General features: G+C 28.0%; 1 protein-coding gene across 4 annotated transcripts in view; it reads left to right on the top strand.

Moving 5' to 3' along the window:
• LOC112686005 (otoferlin-like) overlaps window positions 1–19,950 on the top strand; it is a 175,491-nt gene that overhangs the window by 43,369 nt on the left and 112,172 nt on the right. For all 4 annotated transcript variants that reach the window (XM_025558099.1, XM_025558098.1, XM_025558095.1 and 1 more), the window contains exon 2: window positions 6,345–6,391. In XM_025558099.1, the coding sequence (XP_025413884.1) occupies window positions 6,345–6,391 (47 nt within the window). The remainder of the gene's footprint in view (window positions 1–6,344; window positions 6,392–19,950) is intronic.

The following is a 19,950-nucleotide window of genomic DNA, read 5'->3' as shown; positions in this document are numbered from 1 at the left end:
TGATATCTGTATTCTGTAACCCGTGATATCAGTATATCACTGATAGAGACTTTAGCATAGTCTACGTACATGCGCAGAAGCATAGGATAATGAAGTGTGTAGAATACGATAAGTGCTATCGCGAACCGGTGAAGAGCACGACGCAAAGTTGTCAGAATAAAAATAATAAAAATGAACACAACGCGGTTTGAGAGGTGGTAGTGGTTGGTGAGCCGTGTATTAAGTTTGTCGAACACCGAACAATAATAACAATAATAATAATCTCACTACACAATGTATAATAAAAATATAAAACAAAATAGTGTTGTCGGTTGTGGATAGGTCCGTGACGTGGTATGAAAAATGGCTGTCTACGTGAAAGGGCGATGCGACCGTACGGAGAGTTGAGGAACAACGGTCCGTAGTTCCGACGACACTTGCCTTCGGTGGTGTCGATCCTCCGATTTCCCCGCTCCTGTAGGAAGTCGCGGGTAGCGACCCATCGGTATCGCGATTCGCGAACTGTCGGCTGATTAGGAGACTATAAATGCGATCGGCGGCGTCCGTTGTAATAACGGCCGTCGTCGGGTCCGCGTCAGTGCTACCCGCTTAAAACGCGGAAACTATTACCATGGTTCACCTATAAAAATAAGATAAGTGAATATATAGAGCAGTGTTTCCCAACTTTTTTTACCCGCGGAACCTTTGTAGAAGCTTAAACGTTTTGTGGAACCACAATATTTTTTCTATAATTTTAATACAGGAAAATGTTTGGTACACTTAAATGACTGGGTTATCGCACACTTACGGCACAAGAGTGTCATTAATATAAAAAAAAAATATGGCTTTAACATTTTATTTTGTTTATTACTATTACAATATTATAAATGTAATATTAAAGCTTAAAATTTAATATTTGTCTCTCATTACCTCTAAGATAGATTCAATGAGAAGATTGGAATATTTTCATAGTTTTTTTTCATAACTGTTTTTAAATCTGGAGTTATTCCTGAAAGTGAGATTCGTAAGTCCGAAGCCGCATTCAGTTGATTTCGAAACTTATTCTTTGTCTTTGTATACGCCGAAAAGCTACAAACTATGCACCTCATATCGGGAAATTTGTCAATTCCAGTTTTATGTTGAGTTCTATGGTCAAATCATAGTCCAAATCAAAATATTGCTAATTAATTTATATTTTCTTAAATTTCTTACGGAACCTTTTGCGCAAGCTCACGGAACCCTTAAGTTCCGCGGAACACCAGTTAGGAAACACTGATATAGAGAATAATAATTTTTAATTGGCTTTCTTATCAATTTTAAGTTCATATCAATATTCCTTTCGTCAAGATAAATAATATATTATAATAAAAATAATTTGGGATTTTTTTTATAAACCATTAGATTTTTTATAAAATATTCAAATTAAATCCCAATATACCAATATATTCCTAAAACATGTTTTTTTACACAAAATATTCTTTAACCTCAAAATATTCTTTTTTATGCTCTAAAAACTTTTGTATATCAGTTCATAGGTAAATGAATCGTCCAGAAAACTTATCCAAATGGAGCTGCATACTATCAGTAAAAATATGTAAAAACATAAAAATCCGGTCTATAATAATAATGAACAAACTCTTTTAAAAGAGTTAACAGAAAAATTTAAGGAATTTAATGATATTCAAACTGAATATGAAAAAATTAAATGTCAATTTAACGTTTAATAATAAAAACTGAAAAAAAAAGATATTTAAAGAATTGAAAAGAATTAGATTTAGATTTAGAATTAGAATTAGATTTAACTTAAATATTTAGTTTCAATTACCAAAAATACTGTAACTGATCACAATATATGCTAGATATATAATTTTGATTAGTATTAGATCTCATTCAGTATTTTGCTTAGTTTTAAATTACACGTGATATTTTTGCTTATTGTTGATAAATATTATACAGCCGTATTACTATTATTTTATTGTCAGGATTTTTGATTCAAATAAATAAAAAATGATTAATTATTATTATATATAATTGAACATTAATTGTATTCAAATTTTGTTTGTGGAATTTTGATGTGGTGACAATGGTGCTTGTAGTTATGGTGCAATTTATAGGTAGTGAATGTGGTGTAAAAAGATGATGGTAATAATAAAAAGGTAAACAGTTGTAAACAATAAAAATGATAATTTAAAATAACAGAATGGTAAAAAATATTAAAAAATAAACAAAACGCAACAACGACGTATGTTTGCAAAATTCCGACAAAAGATAACAAAAACCGGCTGTCGGTTTATGCTTTAGTTTATACTATCGCAACCAAAAATATTCATGATATCAGTATTAAAAAAAAAACTGAGATTAATTAATTACATTAATGCTGCAAAATTAATCGATTTATATATTACAATTAAACATAAATTATTATTTGACTTCAATATCCATTGGGCTATCTTCTTTCTCAGATCTCGGTTGATATAATAATAATAATAATAATAATAATAATATACTAACAATTATTATAATTTATCGAATTTAAACTTAAATGTATAACGAATTTTCTACAGAAAAATTTTAAAATTTGACCAATAATCATATAAGTTACAACCACCAAAGAGGATACTAAAAGTGTAAAAATCAAACCCATTGCACTCGTCATTACGTTTAAATTGTTAAGTTCTATCAATAGTTTATTTAATACTTTGTATACTATTTAGGTTAATATACAACAGACTATCTTATGTCGACGGATATTCGATAAGAGTTCAAATGAAGGGGTTAAATTGAGAACCGTTTTTGTAATGTAAAGAATGCTTTCTCTTTGAAATGGACCCACTAAAGCGACAATAACTATTCAATTGTTATTTTTATCGTCATGAAATTCTTGTCGTATCGCTGAACACATTAATCGACACTTTTTATCTTATTACGAATATTTCGTGTTAAATTGGTCTCATGTTCTAGCTAACAAACATGCATTGAATTGAAAACATTTAGACTTTTACGTTTCGTACGTTAGATACGTGTTGAAAATATAATTATTTTGCCAACTGTCTATATTTTTTTCAGCGATATAAAAGCCTGTAACCGTTTCATATCTCTGTGATTATTATATTTTAGGTTACGGTGAAAATAATATTTCGATCTGGTCGATATACCGTAAATTGTGTTTTATTTTTATAACTTCTCGTCACTTTTTTTGTAACTATTTAGATAACTGTAAAAAATTAAAAAAAATGATCCTCTTAATAATACATAGATTTTTAACTTCTCATCGGAAATATTTTAAGGTTTTGGTTATCGGAGCAATATTTCTAGTTTAAATCACGTTACAAAATAATTTATAAATATTGGTGATGAAGGTTCGAATATTACATAAAATATTGAAATTTTGTTTTTTTTCTTAAATATTCTGAAAATTGTTGAGAAGTTAAAAAAATAACTCCCCAAAAATATTAACTATAACAAATTTCTTATATTTTACTTTTTATTTCTGGATGATCAAAACATTTAATTTGGTCAAAATCATGTATACAAACACTAAAAAAGCCATACATGGTTAAACTAATAAATTTCTCGTATCACTCAAAATCTAAAACTGAATGCAAAAATCTTGAAACGCATTAAAAAATAATAATCTTGTTTTTAAGAGGAAAAAAAAACATCAACAAAAGTTTTTTTTCTGTCTTACAGTCACACATTATTCAAGGTACTTAAAGCTAATAAAACAAAATAATCACAGTATTTAGTAACTTATGTCTGTACTAAATTGATTCATAATTCATGGCTAAAAATATTTTTAAAAAAAATCTTCTTTGCATGATTGAAACTTTTTAAAATGAACGATTAATTCGTATAACGCATTGATGACACGATTGAACTCACTGCCTCTTATGTGAAAGAACTTAATTTTTAAGATCATAGTTATATTTCACATACACCGCAAGCCTAAAAACGTGTCACCGAATTAATTTGTGTATAAAAACTTAAAGTTATAATATTTATAATTTGTAAATTATATAAATGTTCTTGCCATTGATTATATTATATATATTATAATATAATGTATATATATATATAATATTATTTATAATATAATTATAAATGGAATGTAGTGTTTCGCATGACGTGTAATAATAATATATATTTTATGTATGAATATTGGTTTGAAAATCAAAATAAGATAATTTTCAATGAATATTTATGGTCTTATTATAATTATTATGATATATGATATAATTAATACGTAATTTTCTTAGATAGTATTTTAATATTTTGTCGTAATCTTCAACTTTAGATATTATTAAGTTTTATTTTGAGCAATAAATATTGAATTCTCTGTTAATGCAATCAATAGTATTTTTTAATTTAGTACTCTCAAGTTCCCATTCGTGTTGCAAAATCAAAAATTGATTAAATTTTTCTATTTTTTCTTGTATAATAGTTGTTTTTCCATTCAACATTTTCTTGTAAGAATCCTCAATTTTTTTCTAATACGGTCATATATAATAATAATTGTGAATTTTTTTTGTCTTGGTTAAAATTTGTCTTAATCAGTATCTACGTCATATAGTACTAATTAAATTTTATAATTGTATTAATCATTATTTTGATAATAATAGTGAAAAAAGAAGAGTAGAAGGTATCAGTGGCAGCAAAAACTCTTGAAGAGTTATGATGCCAGTGAGAGAGAGAAAAAAAATAATAATCATTATTTTCGTGGTTTAAAATATGTTTAATTCAAATTTACTTTCTTTCGACGCAATTTTCATATTGTATATAAAAAAATGTCATTAAATTAATTTTGGGTTAAACTGTCATGTACTTACACTTAATAATGAACTCTTTTAACTAACGTATATAAATCCTAATCAGATAGAATTTTAAAATATATTATCGTAACAATAAATTAAGCATAAGTGTAAATTGATAATTTACTTCAATTTTATTTTATCACAGGAATACGAGATTGTTGATTTATAGTTGCAAAAGTTTTTTTAATATTTTGATAAATAATTGTTTTTCAAAATATTAAGCTAATCAAAATTGCTTGATTTTAATAGTGTTATTTCATTAAAGAACTATATATGGTTTGTCAGTAGGTATCTATATTCTAAAAATAATCTTGTATTTTATTTTTAGTAAGAATTAAGTGCAAATTATATTTTTTGTTGTTTTTAACTTTTGAGTATATAATATAAGATCCAAAAATATATATTATTTGTACTATCCTTATAGATTTTTCACGTCCATTATTTTTACGTATGGAGTGGTTTATTAAATTCTCGTGTAAAAGTAAATTATTTTTTTGTATAGGTATGTACTAGTACAGTAGAAGAAATATTAAAATAAAAAAAATAAGTACATTTTTTCAAATAAATCCTAAAGATAGTTAACTTTAAATTTAATATTTTGTTTTGAAAGAATTGAACTTTTGTCAGAACAATTATTTCCATATTTTCTTTTGTATATAAAACAGTTAGAAAAATAAAAAACTAAAGAGTTAATAATAAAGCACTTTCATGATGTTATCACCAAATCGTGGCATCCGAGTTGGGTTCCGAGTACTAGGGGCTAATCACAGGTAGTGTAGTAGTTGAGTCCCGGATTTTTATAGATACTACACTAGTTTGGTTTTGGATTTTTATAGGCACTACACTAGCTGAGTTCTGAATTATTTTAGGTATAACACTAGTTTCTGAATATTTTTTGGTAAGTACAACATTATACTAATTTTTTCCTTCCCATTTTAATAGACATAAGTCTGTCTAAGATCTATTTAGACCACAGGTATGGTTAAAAATGTATTTTAGAGTTTTTTTTTGTTTTTTAGTTTCTTTTCCATTGAAATATAAATTATTAGAATTGTGTTGGTAAAAATATTAAAAATGTTAAAAATTAAGTATAAAAATATATATTATATAATATAATTATAGATAAATAAGTAAATAAAAAAATATTAAACATATTAAAATCGTTATATAATATAAATAAAAATTAATGGAAAAGAAACAAAAAAACAAAAAAAAACTATAAAAAAACATTTTTAACCATACCTGTGGTCTAAATAGATCATAAACAGTTCTAAGGCTGTTAAAATGGGAAGGAAAATGTTAGTATAATATAGTACTTACCGAAAAATATTCAGGAACTAGTGTACTTAAAATAATTCAGGAGCCAACTAGTATAGTAACCTATAAAAATCCGGGACCCAACTAGTGTAGTACCTAAAATAATTCGGGACCCAATTCGGATGCAGCCTACCGAATATGTTTATATATTTATAAAATGTTTTGAAATTAATAACATTTGTTAAAAAATGGATATAGATAACTAAAATTACATATATTTTATTTATTTATTTATAGGTATTGAACAGCATTCCGAAATTATCGATTCCACATTAGTAAATCAAGTAAGTACTAAAGTTAAATTAAAAATGTATAAAATTTATATAAAAAATAATGATGGTAACGTATTGTTATAATTTTTTAGCGATTTCCTCATGTCTATAGAGACTATTCTCAGACTAAAACTGTCTGATTTTAATTTTATGGCGTTAAAGTTCCTACTTATACGAAACTTCTGTGCATTTACAACAAATAAAATAAAATATAAAATACATAGGTAGTCTTTCTAGTTGAAACGCTAACCTACATTTTCCTTTAAGCATTATAAAGGTTGCATTAGCTTTTTAAAGTTTTTATACAGTACTTGTAACTTTGGTATCTCGATAAACTTCAAATGTAAGTGTTAAGTCATGTAACTAACTTCACGGTTATAATTAAAATACAGTGTTTGTCTATTATTATATTTAAAGTATTTATTTTATATACTTACGAGCATATATAAATATATGATATTTTTGTTTACGATAATTTGATTGGTAATTTGTGATTTTATATAGGTATTGAATAATTTATTGATAATATACTCTATACTTCTTTTTAAAAGAGAACATACCGCTTGCGCGACTGGTTTTGGTTCGGTGGCGCGCATCCTTCACCAGTTGATACAAAATAATAGTAATATCATTGATTATAGAATAGATAGATAGTCCATGGTATAGAGATATTAGGCTACTAAAATTATGTTTGTTCTAGCTTCCGGTTCTAGCTGCTGGCGTTGTATAATAGAAAAAATAATTATTTTACAATCTGTATAGATAAATACAGAACGAGCGTCGAGCGCTGCCGCACTGGGCGGGGCGGGCCACGGGTGCTCATAACTCAGTATTGCATTGCGCCATTGTGGTCAGAGTTATTTATACATTTTATTGATATTTCATTCCTAGCACTCGTACCTAATTATTTACTATTTTAAATGATATGATTAAATTGATAATCAAATATGATTAAATCCGTTTACGGCGGAATTTTACAGATTTTACCGAAATTACTCAGTTTTTCAACAGTTTCTCACAATTTGTTTTAGTAGATGTGCATAAAGAAAAAATACAATTACTTCTTATCGAAGTCCTAATCGTTCTGGCTGTTGGATTCTTTTTATAACCACCCTTTTGTCGAAAAATACTAAAAAGATTTTCTAATACATCCTGATTCAAACGGTTGGTCATTAAAAATACTATATCATTAGATTTTTCTTCTTCGAAAAATTGCAATACACCATTAATGGTCTGCTTAAAACTTTTAAAACAGGATGGTTGTGTTAATTTTCCTTTTTTTAATTTATGTAAATCTGTGAAGTATTGCGAAGCTTCTAATAAAAAATGTTTTACAGTACCTGAATCAGTTAATGCACAGAGATATGGATTATGGCTATATAAAGACCGGCTATTTAAACAATCAAATAAATTATTAATGAACTCAATAAAATCTGCTGTGTTTGAAGCAGTGCTATTTAGAAGTTGTCCTGTTTGTATGCAAGTTCGGATTGTTGCTGACATTGAATTGCTTAGTAATTGTGTGGCTAATTTAACACGCATTTTTTGAAAAGAATTTGGATAAATATGAGCATCTGTTATTTTAATGAGAGACCTACTTTTATGATTTTTTATGTCTAACTCATAAGTTTTTTTTATGTCATCAAATGAGATTATATTATCACCTTTAATAAAACAGACTTCAATTAAATTATTTCTTACACTTTTAATTAAATGTGGAACGTCAAATATAGAAAATATTTTATTATTATCAACATAAAAATATAGGCTATCTTCTGAAATATTTAATGATTTTAAAGTACTTTGATTATTTGTGCCTTGATCGCAAACAACAACTTTTGGACACAATTCTACTTCAAATAAATTTTTAAGGACGTCAATTATTAAATTTTTTAAATTGATTTTGTCAACACCAGAATGAGAAAGAAAATAGGCAACTGGAAATTTCCACGGTGAATAAATACCTCGAGCCATAAACACCAGAACACAGTTAGCACTTTTATTTGTCCTGCCACATTGACCTTATCTTCAAAACCTTCAATGAAATCAAATTCTTTGGAATATTCTATAAATTCTTTTATATACATCTCATCGAAACAAACAGTGCATACTTTTTCTTTATAATCAGTTGATTCAATTTTTTTTTTAAGATGACTGAAAAATATTTGATTAAACAAATCACATTTTCTTTTTAAATTTGAGTCTGGCATTTGTATTATATCTGTAATTTTAGTTTTATTAGGAGTAGATAACGATGAAGAGGGGCTAGAAAAAACTAACTCTACCATGTCTGATTTTGTGTGTGTATAAGTATTTACTGGAGTTGAAATTGTAAGACATTCTTGTTCAGATGCATCATTTTGGTTAAAACCTAATAATGTAGATGGTTGTTGTTTTTGCTCAGATTTATATTTATATGGAATAGCAGTGCTTACTAAACGGATTTTATTAAATATATTTGTAAAGCTCTCGAGGGGGGGGGGGAATGCTCTTGACAAATGTTGAAGTTTTTCCTGTTCAATTGAGAACAAACTTGAGTTTCCTGTAGACGTAGAGATAAACCAAATATAACAATTGTTTGAAAATAATCATACATAGGTATTATGGAAATTTATTGGTGTAATGACCATACTAATTATACAATGTTTTGATAATTAAGCAAGAAAAAAAAAAGTATCCAACTATTATTACTCCAGTGTAATAAATAATACTTTTTTTGTTTTGTATTAAAGCATTATTAAAATACTTTTATAAAAATATTTAAAACACATTTTAAATAGGTATTATTTGTTTTTTATAATTAATTAATTAGTACTTAACATGAACTTAGTGATATAAATTTTTATATAGATTTATCTATATTGTTCATTATAGGTACCTACACCAAAACTCCAAAACAAAAAATCAGTTTATATGTGTTTGATAAATAATATACAAATAACAAAATAACTTGCTAATAATGTTGTAATTATGTTCACAGAGTAAATCGTAAAATATTGACGAAATAATGATAATAAAATAATAATCACTAATTTTATCGATTATAATGGGAATAAATATAATGGTACTTCAATTTTTCATTTTACATGAAAAATAATTCTATAAATAGAAAGACGGTATTTTTCGCCGACCCCACGTGATTGCCTTCCCGTCTTCATGACTATCTATGATAGAGGTACCACCACCTTGCATCTAGCTCCCACCGCGTTCGTCGTTCATCTACCTATGATAGAGGTACCACCACCTTGCATCCTAGCTCCCACCGCGTTCGTCGTTCATTTACCTATGAGAGAGGTACCACCTCCTTGCATCACAGCGACGCCAGCGGTCCATAGCGGTTGCATCTTACGAGTAGTCGCCAAATATTAACATTGCGTTGACTATCTATCTATTCTATAAACAATGGTACTATTATTTATTTTGTAGATAATCAAATAATATTCACATTGGGTATTTTCAACATAATAACGAGTAGGAACTAAATAAATTACTCAAGACTGCACTATTATAGTTGATGGTATAGATAAACTATAAAGATAATGTCGTCTTGTCTATTTACTTGAATATTATATACCTACCATTATTAGTTACCTACCATTTTATTACCATATTATTTTAATTCTTTTGTCAATGATTTTAAACTTCAATTAAAATTAAATGAAACAAAAATGTGTAACTACTTACTTTTATTTTTCCATGCAACTTTTACAAACTGATTCGTTGGATTTCTTATCGTAAACAAAATATTTATAAACGCATGACACGGCATGACGGCCCATAATTTTAATTTGACATTTTTAAACTAATAAAGGTAGACTGCTTGTTCATGCGTCATAACTGAATAGAAAATATAGCAAATTTACCACTGAGCACCGATATTCGATAATAATTAATAACGATAATATGATATGCGTTTGTACTGTGTTTGACGTGTAGATATGTTATACAAATAAACACTTCAAAAACCCAGTGTCATTTTTGTAATTGTAAAAATAACTTATGTGTCCGCAGAAATGATCCGTTATCGACATTATCATTTAACATACACATAATATATATTAATATTCCTTAGACAATAATATTATATTCATTGGTTGACGGCCGAATATAATATTTCATAAATACTGTATAATATAAATTATTATATGTAATTATTGTTTCTAAATAATAAATCTTTAGTTTAAAGAGTAATTTCTTTCGATTTCAATAGGAACTTGAAAACAGTAAAGAACCGTTAAAAAAACCAGTATTCTTTTGATATTGTTTATAGGTTCCCAAACCGTGCGCCGCGGCGATCTGGTGCGCCGCGGTGTGTTGTCAGGGGAGCCGTGGCTGTGCCTCGACTATGTTATCTGGTCTAAAAATAAACAACGATATTTTACGATGACGAACACCGTCATTTTTATTACCATTATCTTGATTCCTACATAAGTTATTATTATTATACTAACCAATTATTGTATTTGATATAGATAAACGACTGTTCGTGTCTGGTGAAATTCGTTTTTGCGTTAGTACCTATTTATTACCTATACACGTATACGTATCAGTCTCGGTGTGTTATAATATTTTGTTAAAGTTTCTTAAGAATATATATATAGTAAGTTCTGTGATTTTCTTTAAGTTGTAACTTTGTTCTGTGTTTATTTATTATGGATCGATTTTTATTAAACAATCGTAAACGTACGAGTACATGTGAAGACGAAGAAATTTTAGCATCAACCAGTCGCGGTGAAACAGTAAAAAAGCGAAAATGTCGTCAGTATGATGATAGTTATTTGGATTTTGGTTTTACGTCAACAGAAATTAACGGTGAAGAGAGACCACTATGTGTAGTATGTATGAAAGTTTTGGCATCAGAATGCATGTTGCCGAGTAAATTGAAGCGCCATTTAGAAGCAAACCACAAGTATATGATTGACAAACCTCGAGATTATTTTATTAGAAATTTAAAAGAACTAAAACAGGAAAAAAGTACGTTTTTCAAGAATGCATCAATACCAACCAATGCTTTGATTGCATCTTATAAGGTGTCCTATAGAATGGCGAAATGTAAAAAGCCCCATACCATTGCAGAACAACTTATCTTACCGGCTGCTATAGATATGGTAAATATTATGGTTGGTGAATCTGCTGAGAAATTACTCTCAAAAGTGTCTTTGTCCAATAATACGGTTAGCCGCAGAATTCACCATATGGCGGAGGACCTCAATGATCAATTGATAGAAAAAATCAAAGAGAGGGAATTTGGGTTGCAGCTGGACGAGGCTACGGATACTAATAAGGATGCTCATTTGATATGTTATGTTAGGTTTATAGATGATGATGTCATGGTAGAAGACCTACTCTTTTGTAAAAATATTACAGCAAGCGCCAAAGCTCAGGACTTATTTGATATTCTTAATAATTTTATGTCAGAAAATATGTTGGATTGGATTAAATGCGTCGGTGTTTGTACTGACGGCGCTCGTTCCATGTCTGGCAATTATGGAGGATTACAGTCACTTATTAGAAGCAAAGCCCCTGATGCACTGTGGACCCATTGCATTATTCATAGAGAAGCACTTACGGCAAAATATCTAAGTCCCGCGCTGAACCAAGTAATAGAATGTGTAGTGAATGTAGTCAATTTTATAAAAACTCGTTCACTGAAAGCAAGATTTTTCAAAAAATTATGTGACGATATGGGAGCTGAACACTCAAGTTTGTTGTACTACAGCAGTGCACGATGGCTATATCGTGGTAATGTTTTATTACGTACGTTTGAACTACGGCAAGAAATTTATATATTCCTTAAAGAAGAAGGGCACAAATATGCCAATGAATTTTCTGACGAAAATTTTTTAATAAAATTAGCATACTTGTGTGACATTTTTGAAAAATGAATGCATTGAACACCTCATTGCAGGGAAATAATATGAACATTTTGAAGTTGATGGATAAAATGACAGCGTTTATAAAAAAACTCAAACTATGGAGAAGACAATTGAATGAAGACACGAGCAAAGATTCTTTTTCCATATTGCAGCAGTTTCTGACCTCTAATAGAGTTGAGATTCCTCAAGATATGAAATCCATTTTTGATGATCACTTATCACAACTAGTAATATGGTTTGAGAAATATTTTAAAAATGAAGACACTGATAAATTTGCACGGATTCAAGATCCATTTAACTCCATTGTTCCATCCGAATTTATTTCTACTGAAGAAGAAAGTCTAATTGAGTTGTCTTGTGACAGTAGTTTGAAATCAAAATTTTTAAATATGGAATTAACAAAATTTTGGATTTCAATAAAAAATGAATATCCCCTTGTATGTGAAAAAGCTCTACGTGTTTTAATTCCGTTTTCTACTTCATATTTATGTGAAGCTGGGTTTTCGGCGGTCGCTGTGATAAAAAGCAAATATCGGTCAAAAATCAATGTGGAGAAGGAAATGAGAGTAACAGTATCAAGTTTGATCCCAAGATTTGAAAAATTATGCAGTGATGTCCAGGCTCATCCATCTCACTAATTCAGTTGTTTTCTACAAATAAACTATGTCTAATTTACTTTACCTAATAAAATTAAAATTAAATATTTCAGTGTATAATTATATAAAATAAATATTTCCATATTATCTATTGAAAATTATACATGTTTGTTATTTTATTTATTTTATTTAAAAAAGGTCGTAAATTTGTTTAAGGGCGCCATGAGCAAACTTCAGTTCTAAAAGGGCGCCACGAGTAGGAAAAGTTTGGGAACCTCTGAGTCAGGGTCTATTAAAAATATAAAATACAGGTAACGGTTATTTTCGGTTCTTTAATTTACACTAGGTTTTAGGTTCCGTAATCGGTTCTTTTTGGTCCGGTCTCTGTCCCTGAATGTTGTGACTAGAAAACGGATTTAAATGCATTAAAAAACAAGAAAAATGGCTTAAAAATACGATTTAATATCACTCATAAAAGACATTTTTTTTAAAAAAAAATACACTAAAAAAGTGCTCTTAAAATTATTTTAATTAATATTGAAAAAACATTTTTGTTTGAAATTGTGTTTGAAAAGTAAAGAATGCTTAAAATAAATTAATAATAAACGTATGGAACGAAAAAATCGATAAGCTTAAAATATACAAATATTATAAAATTATGTTCATCATAATTATAATGTACGTAGTACGTGTCTATATGTTTACGAATCATTTTAATGAGTACGACGAAATACAATATATTCTAGAAAACTGGAGAATAGATTACGGCTGCGTGTTTGTGACGTTTACTAACGCTTATAAAATATATGTGGTAAATTTGATATAAACAGAAACATTCATGTACTACCACAAAAATAAAATAAAAACTACAAGTAATGTTATGGATTAAAAAAATAAAAATTGTACTCATGATCGTTTAGTTATGTTTGTCAGTCACGGGGGATGTGTGGTATGAGTGGGAGATTTTATCAGTCACGTTGCACATATTTTATTTATTTGTACGATAGGCAAAACTATGACCTGATGGTTGTCCTTTAAAAATATATTGGTCATTTTAGTATGTACAGTATGATCCGTTGAACCAGGCACGTATTAGGTATTTAGTTGATCTTAGGGTCTGTTTAAATAACTGTTTCTCCTAAAGGTTAGTTAAGTCACCGGTGTAAAAAACAGCAAATCTTTTTTCAACAGAAATATTTTTAAATGAGACAAAGCATTCAAGGACAGAAGGGAGGGCTATGATTGTTGTCCGAAAAATTTCTTTATCTTCATCATCAGAATAATTTTCGTTTTCATAGATTTGTTGTTTTACTTTCGTCTTAGTCAAAAACTTAATTACAATTAAAGTGAAATATGATTTGTTTTTTTGGAATTACTTTACTAGTTATATTTTCTTTCTTTTAAAATATCCAATATTTTAAAAATTGCAGTTTCATATAATATCAAATGGAATTAATTTTTTTAGTGTTCATTTAAACAAAAAATATACTGAATACCGGAATCTATATGGTTTATTATTTATATGCATTTTATTTTTATGGGAGCAGACTTGCTAGTTTAATAGTGCAATAAAACTTCGATGGGTATAGTCTAATTTCTCACTTTTTTCAATAATCTAAAACAAACTATAAATACTTATAAAGATTAATCTATGCTGACTTCATATTTGATCAATAAAAATATCCTACTTAAGATTTAATCATAGGAATTCTGAACTAACCAAGTATGGTTAAATATTAAAAACGAAATTTACCCTAAAGACAAGAACTCAGGGCCCTGACCAACGAAGGCTCTGAAAAATATAATTTACATCTTTATGGATTGGCACAACCTATCTCAACTAAATATTTGACTGTCAGGATTAAATAATTAGTTATAATTTAAAAATACTATTAAACTCAAAATTTAAATGCTTTAAATATGATACGATACTTACTTTTAAGTAAAAAATTTGATTAGTAACAAGTTATAGAAATACAATGACAGGTGGCTACAATGTAATCTATTATTATAATTCCGTGATAAAATAATATTTTTGATTCGTTTTTGAACAAAGAGGTATGTCTAAAATATTGTTTTGAATTCCAAGTGTTTGTTAAAATTTGGAAATAATTAGGTAATATGAAATATTAATCGTATCCTGGATTTTAGAAGGGTTTCTAAACTCTGTGTACTCAAAGGCCCATGTATTGTTAGATCTAACTGTATAACTCAGCATACGCGTGTTCAATGTAAGTTGCGATCCAACCGTGATGAGAACTTTTAAAAACTATTTCGCTTTTTACGCTTTAATAAACAAAAGTTATTTGTACAATGGGGAAAGGTATATTGTTTTGTACTGCGGAATCGACTGGATTGGATGGAAGTAATGGCATATAGAATACTCAGTATGTTCCATCAGTATTATTCTTATATAGAAACGGTTGAGAACAAATAATATCTTCGAAACGGACTTTACGTGGTAATTCTGTGTAAATGCAATGAAAATATATGCTGGAAGAAATAAAAAAAATTTGCGTTTGGTCTAGAACTCCATTTTTCAAGGTTTTTTGGTCGTCCAATTCACACGAGTAAATACAAAGCGGAAATTTATGAATACAGGTTTTATTATGTCGGTTAAAAATGTTTTTTATTTATAAATACAACTGTTTTAATACACAGAGTATTTTCACAATGTTAATACAGTTAAAAATTAAGTTTACAGATAAATTTTAAATATATTTTAGAGTGTTAGGTTTATGAGTCCTAGTGGTCTTCGTGTACTTCCAGTAGAATATTCTATGGCAACCATGATTTTAGTCTTAGCTTGGTGGATCTTTTGCCAATTTTATAGTGTAGTGCTTCTTCAGATAGATAGTTTTTCGTTTCTAACTGATGCGTTATCCATGATGATAAATATGGTCGGCTCGTATCATTATGTAACCATGAACCACGGCGTTTTTAGGGTTATTCTTAAAAATTTATTTAGAATAATTTGCAGTGTTTTCTTTTTTATTTGTAAAGCAGCTGATCATATTAGGCATACGAAGGTTAGCAGTCTTATTATTTTTGGGTATAGAAGTCGAGAGAGCATTTCATCTGTAAGATTGAGCTGTGGTTTAATATTTGGTATAGTATTTTCTAGCTTAATTTTTTATCTAGTTTATGTTAATTAATTTATTGCTTAACAACGTTTTCAGGTGACGGGTGTATTGTCGATTTATGAAAAAAAAAAAGGTTAGTTAATATCAGATATTTCATTGAGTTATCTTTTTTGTTCTGTTGGATTTATTGATTTTTCATATTTATTAAAGTTTTAGGTATTTTCTGAGGGTAAATATTTTTGTGTCACTTTTGGTAAGATTTAGTGTATGTTTCTATTTAGAAAATCATTGAGACAATTTGTCTAGGGAGTTTTTTAGGTAATTTTAAAGTATTTTATTCGAGACGAACATATTTATCAATGTAATGTAATACATATAAAATGTAATCATACAGTAACTCTAAAAATGCTGTAAGTGTAAGGGGATCTAAGCTAACCTTCGGTCAAAAATGTTTCATTAGCTCCCTGTTTATATATCGCAATCAAAGATCCAAGTTTGGCTCAATTTATAAACACCTATGTCAACAAATATTTATTGATATAAAAGTTGATAACTAGATGGTAAATATTCATTGACGTCCATATAATTGCAATAAAATTTCATTTCTCATCTTTTCAGCACTTTTTTTTTTTTTAATTATGTTTAGCTTATGTTTGATCATTGAATTGTATGATAAAAAAAAATCATAAAAATCAGAGGCCCCAAGATAATGGAGGCCATAGGTCAGGGTTTCCCAATCGGTGTGCCGCGAAATTTCACGACTATTAATAATCATATTAATTAATTACGTAAAATGTCGGTAAATTCCGCTGTCGCGGAACTGATAGCAAAAAAAATGAAATCTCACACAACAGCCGAGTCAACCATTTTATCAGCATGCTGTAAAATCGTTAAAATTTTGTTTGGTGAAAATTTTGAAAAAGAAATTAGAAAAATTCCGTTATCTAATAACACTGTCCAAAGGTGTATTGAAGACATGTCTAAAGATGTTGAATTCCATGTGAATGAAAAACTTAAAGCAACTGAATTGTTTGTCCTTCAATTAGATGAGTCTACAGATGTAATCGGAAAACCTCAGATCGTGACATTCGTAAGATTTATATGCGATAATGAGTTGATAGAACAATTTTTATTTTGTAAAGACCTTCCTGAAACTACAAGAGGACAAGACATTTTTAATTTGGTTTACAATTATTTTACCACTGTCAATATATCATGGAAGTTTTGTTTGAGTGTTTGTACAAATGGGTGCCCTTCAATGATTGGTAATTTAACTAGTTTTTTGGAATTAGTTAAGAAAGAAAACCCAGATACTATCTTCACTCACAAAGAAGCTCTCGTTGCTAAATCTTTGGTGCCTGATCTCAATGAAATATTGCAAACTGTTGTCAAAATGGTAAACTTCATTAAAAGTAAACCTTTGAAATTAAGTTTATTAAATTATTTGTGTTCTGCTATGGATAGTGAGCATACTCAGCTTTTGTTTCACACAGAAGTAAGATGGCTACCTCGAAGACGTGTTCTACAAAGATTTTATGAACTTAGAGATGTTATTATTGTTTTTTACTTTTGAAGAATCACAATATGTTGATTTTCTCAGTGATGATTCCTGATGTGCCAAAGTAGCCTTTCTAGCAGATATATTTAAAAAACTGAATAACTTAAACAAGTGCATGCAAGGAAAGCAAGAGAATATTCTAACATCTACAGATAAGATCAGTTCTTTTCAACAGAAGTTGTTTTTATGGATTTCAAAAATTGAAAAACAGACAAATTGGAATATGTTTGATCTTGTCAAGAACTGTCACATTAATTCAGATCTTACAAACTTAATTTTAAAAAGTCTACGTTTGCTTTATGAAAATAAAAAAAGTATTTTCCGTCTTTGGATGTCTCATCGATGGATTGGGTGAGAAATCCTTTCATTGACTCAGCATATGAGACTGCATTGTTTACCACTGATGAAAAAAGTAAATTGATTGATATAAAAAACGACCGTGGTCTTAAGCTACAGTACTCTAAATTAGTTGAAAAGCTGAGAGAGAGTCAAAGTTGAAAAAAATCAAAATAAATGTAGATGTCTCATCTTTTTGGATAAATCTATTAAATGAGTATCCCAAGATTTCAAGAAAAGCTATGAACGCAGTACTGCCTTTTTCTATATCCTATATTTGTGAAGCAGTATTCTCTTCAATGAATGCTATCAAAACTAAAAATCGATCACAACTGAAGAAATTGGAAGATGATATGAGGCTTATCAAATATTCGACCACGAAGGAAGCTAATAATGAAGAGAAAACAGTCTCAAATTTCTCACTAAGATTAGGTTTTTTATAAAAATTGTAATATATCTTGTTTTTAAATTTCAATAAATTAAATATTTAGGATAATTATAATAATATTTTTTTTCTATTCTACCATTTTAAATTGTTTGCTAGCAATATTATTCTGATATACAACTACTCTTGTGTTAATAATTAATATGATGAAAGTCTAGTATTAAAAAAAATGTATACTTATAAGTCAGTGACAAGTGTGCCACGGCTAAATATGGGTTGGGATTAGTGCACCACGAGGGAAAAACGTTGGGAAACGCTACCATAGGTAGTCTATCATGTTTAATGATAAAAATGAGTATGATCCTGATTTTATAGAGACTTAAGTTATAGTTACTATATTTTTTAGAAAAAAAAAACTTATAATTTTCTTTATACTTAAAAATATGTGATAACTATCAGTGAAGTATTAAATTGCACTTACTGTGAAATATTGATTAAAAAGTTTTTTTTTAAATGATGAAACAATATTCAAGTATTCATAATATTTTATAAAGACAACTTCAAGTGTGTTTTAGAGTAAATTGTTATTGTTTTTTTATGTTTAATTAGATGTTTAGTTATTTGTGGGAATTAATTAATTATATGTATATTAAATATTTTAAATTGTTTTTATATGTATCACAAGTAAAAAAATTATTTACACAATTATTTAAAATTTGTGTTTGAAATAAAGTGTTGCATAAATACTCGTAGTTATACGTGAATATCGTAAATGAGAACATCTCTAATTTGTAGTATCAGATTAAATATATTAATTTTTTTTGTGATATCCACTAAAAAATCTAATTTCCAAAACCTATTTACAGTTTGTAAAGGCAAAAATCAATACATTTCAATATTTAATAAAATATTTCATATTATTATTAAAAAGAAGATCAAAAATTCCCGATGGAATTTTTCCAAAGCAAATCCACCGAAATGTTATTAATACAGTTTGGATGATCTGAATTAATTTTTTTCAAAAAATCTTGAAATTGACGATGCTTAAGTACACTTAAGTGAATAAATTGTACTGTTGATGTAACTGGATTAAAATATAATATGAACACGTGACAAGTCTTAAGTTTTTTTCTACAATGCCTACAGATGAATAATACAATATTACAATGCAGTTATTGGTTTAAAATCTGCTTTTTCACCACTCGTAAATATCTGTCCAATCAAACTATTTTTTTATACCATACATATTTTTTGACAATCAGTAGTGATACATTTTAAATTTTTCCACTTCAAATTATACTGTAAAAGTTATTTTTCAATTAGGTAGGTATTATAAATATATATTCACAAATAAACAAAGTATCTGTGACGTATAAGATATATCTGTTAATTCTTCAAGTTTTATGCTAAAAAAAATTAATTTAGAATTTTTATGATTACTAATATCATAAATTCTATGAGTAACTGTGTTAAAAAGAGACTAATACCTTTATTTAAAAGGATTTTTCTGTACTTCGACTGCTTGAATTATAAATTATTTTATTAAACTATCATCAATAAACGTTACCTGTTTTCACCAATATATGTTAAATATAAAAACCAGCCTTAAAAAAAAAAAAAAAAAACTAAAACTAAAATCTAGCAACCTTAAAATAAAATTTTGTTTTTAAATTAACTGCTATTTATACAACCATTTAATACCTGGTAAATATTTAAATAGTAATGGAATATAACGCT

This window comes from Sipha flava, unplaced genomic scaffold, assembly GCF_003268045.1.
Source record: "Sipha flava isolate LNK unplaced genomic scaffold, YSA_version1 2_pilon_pilon, whole genome shotgun sequence".
Taxonomy (NCBI): domain Eukaryota; kingdom Metazoa; phylum Arthropoda; class Insecta; order Hemiptera; family Aphididae; genus Sipha; species Sipha flava.
Note: the sequence above shows the minus strand (reverse complement) of the source record. Positions and strands in the feature narration are given on the sequence as shown.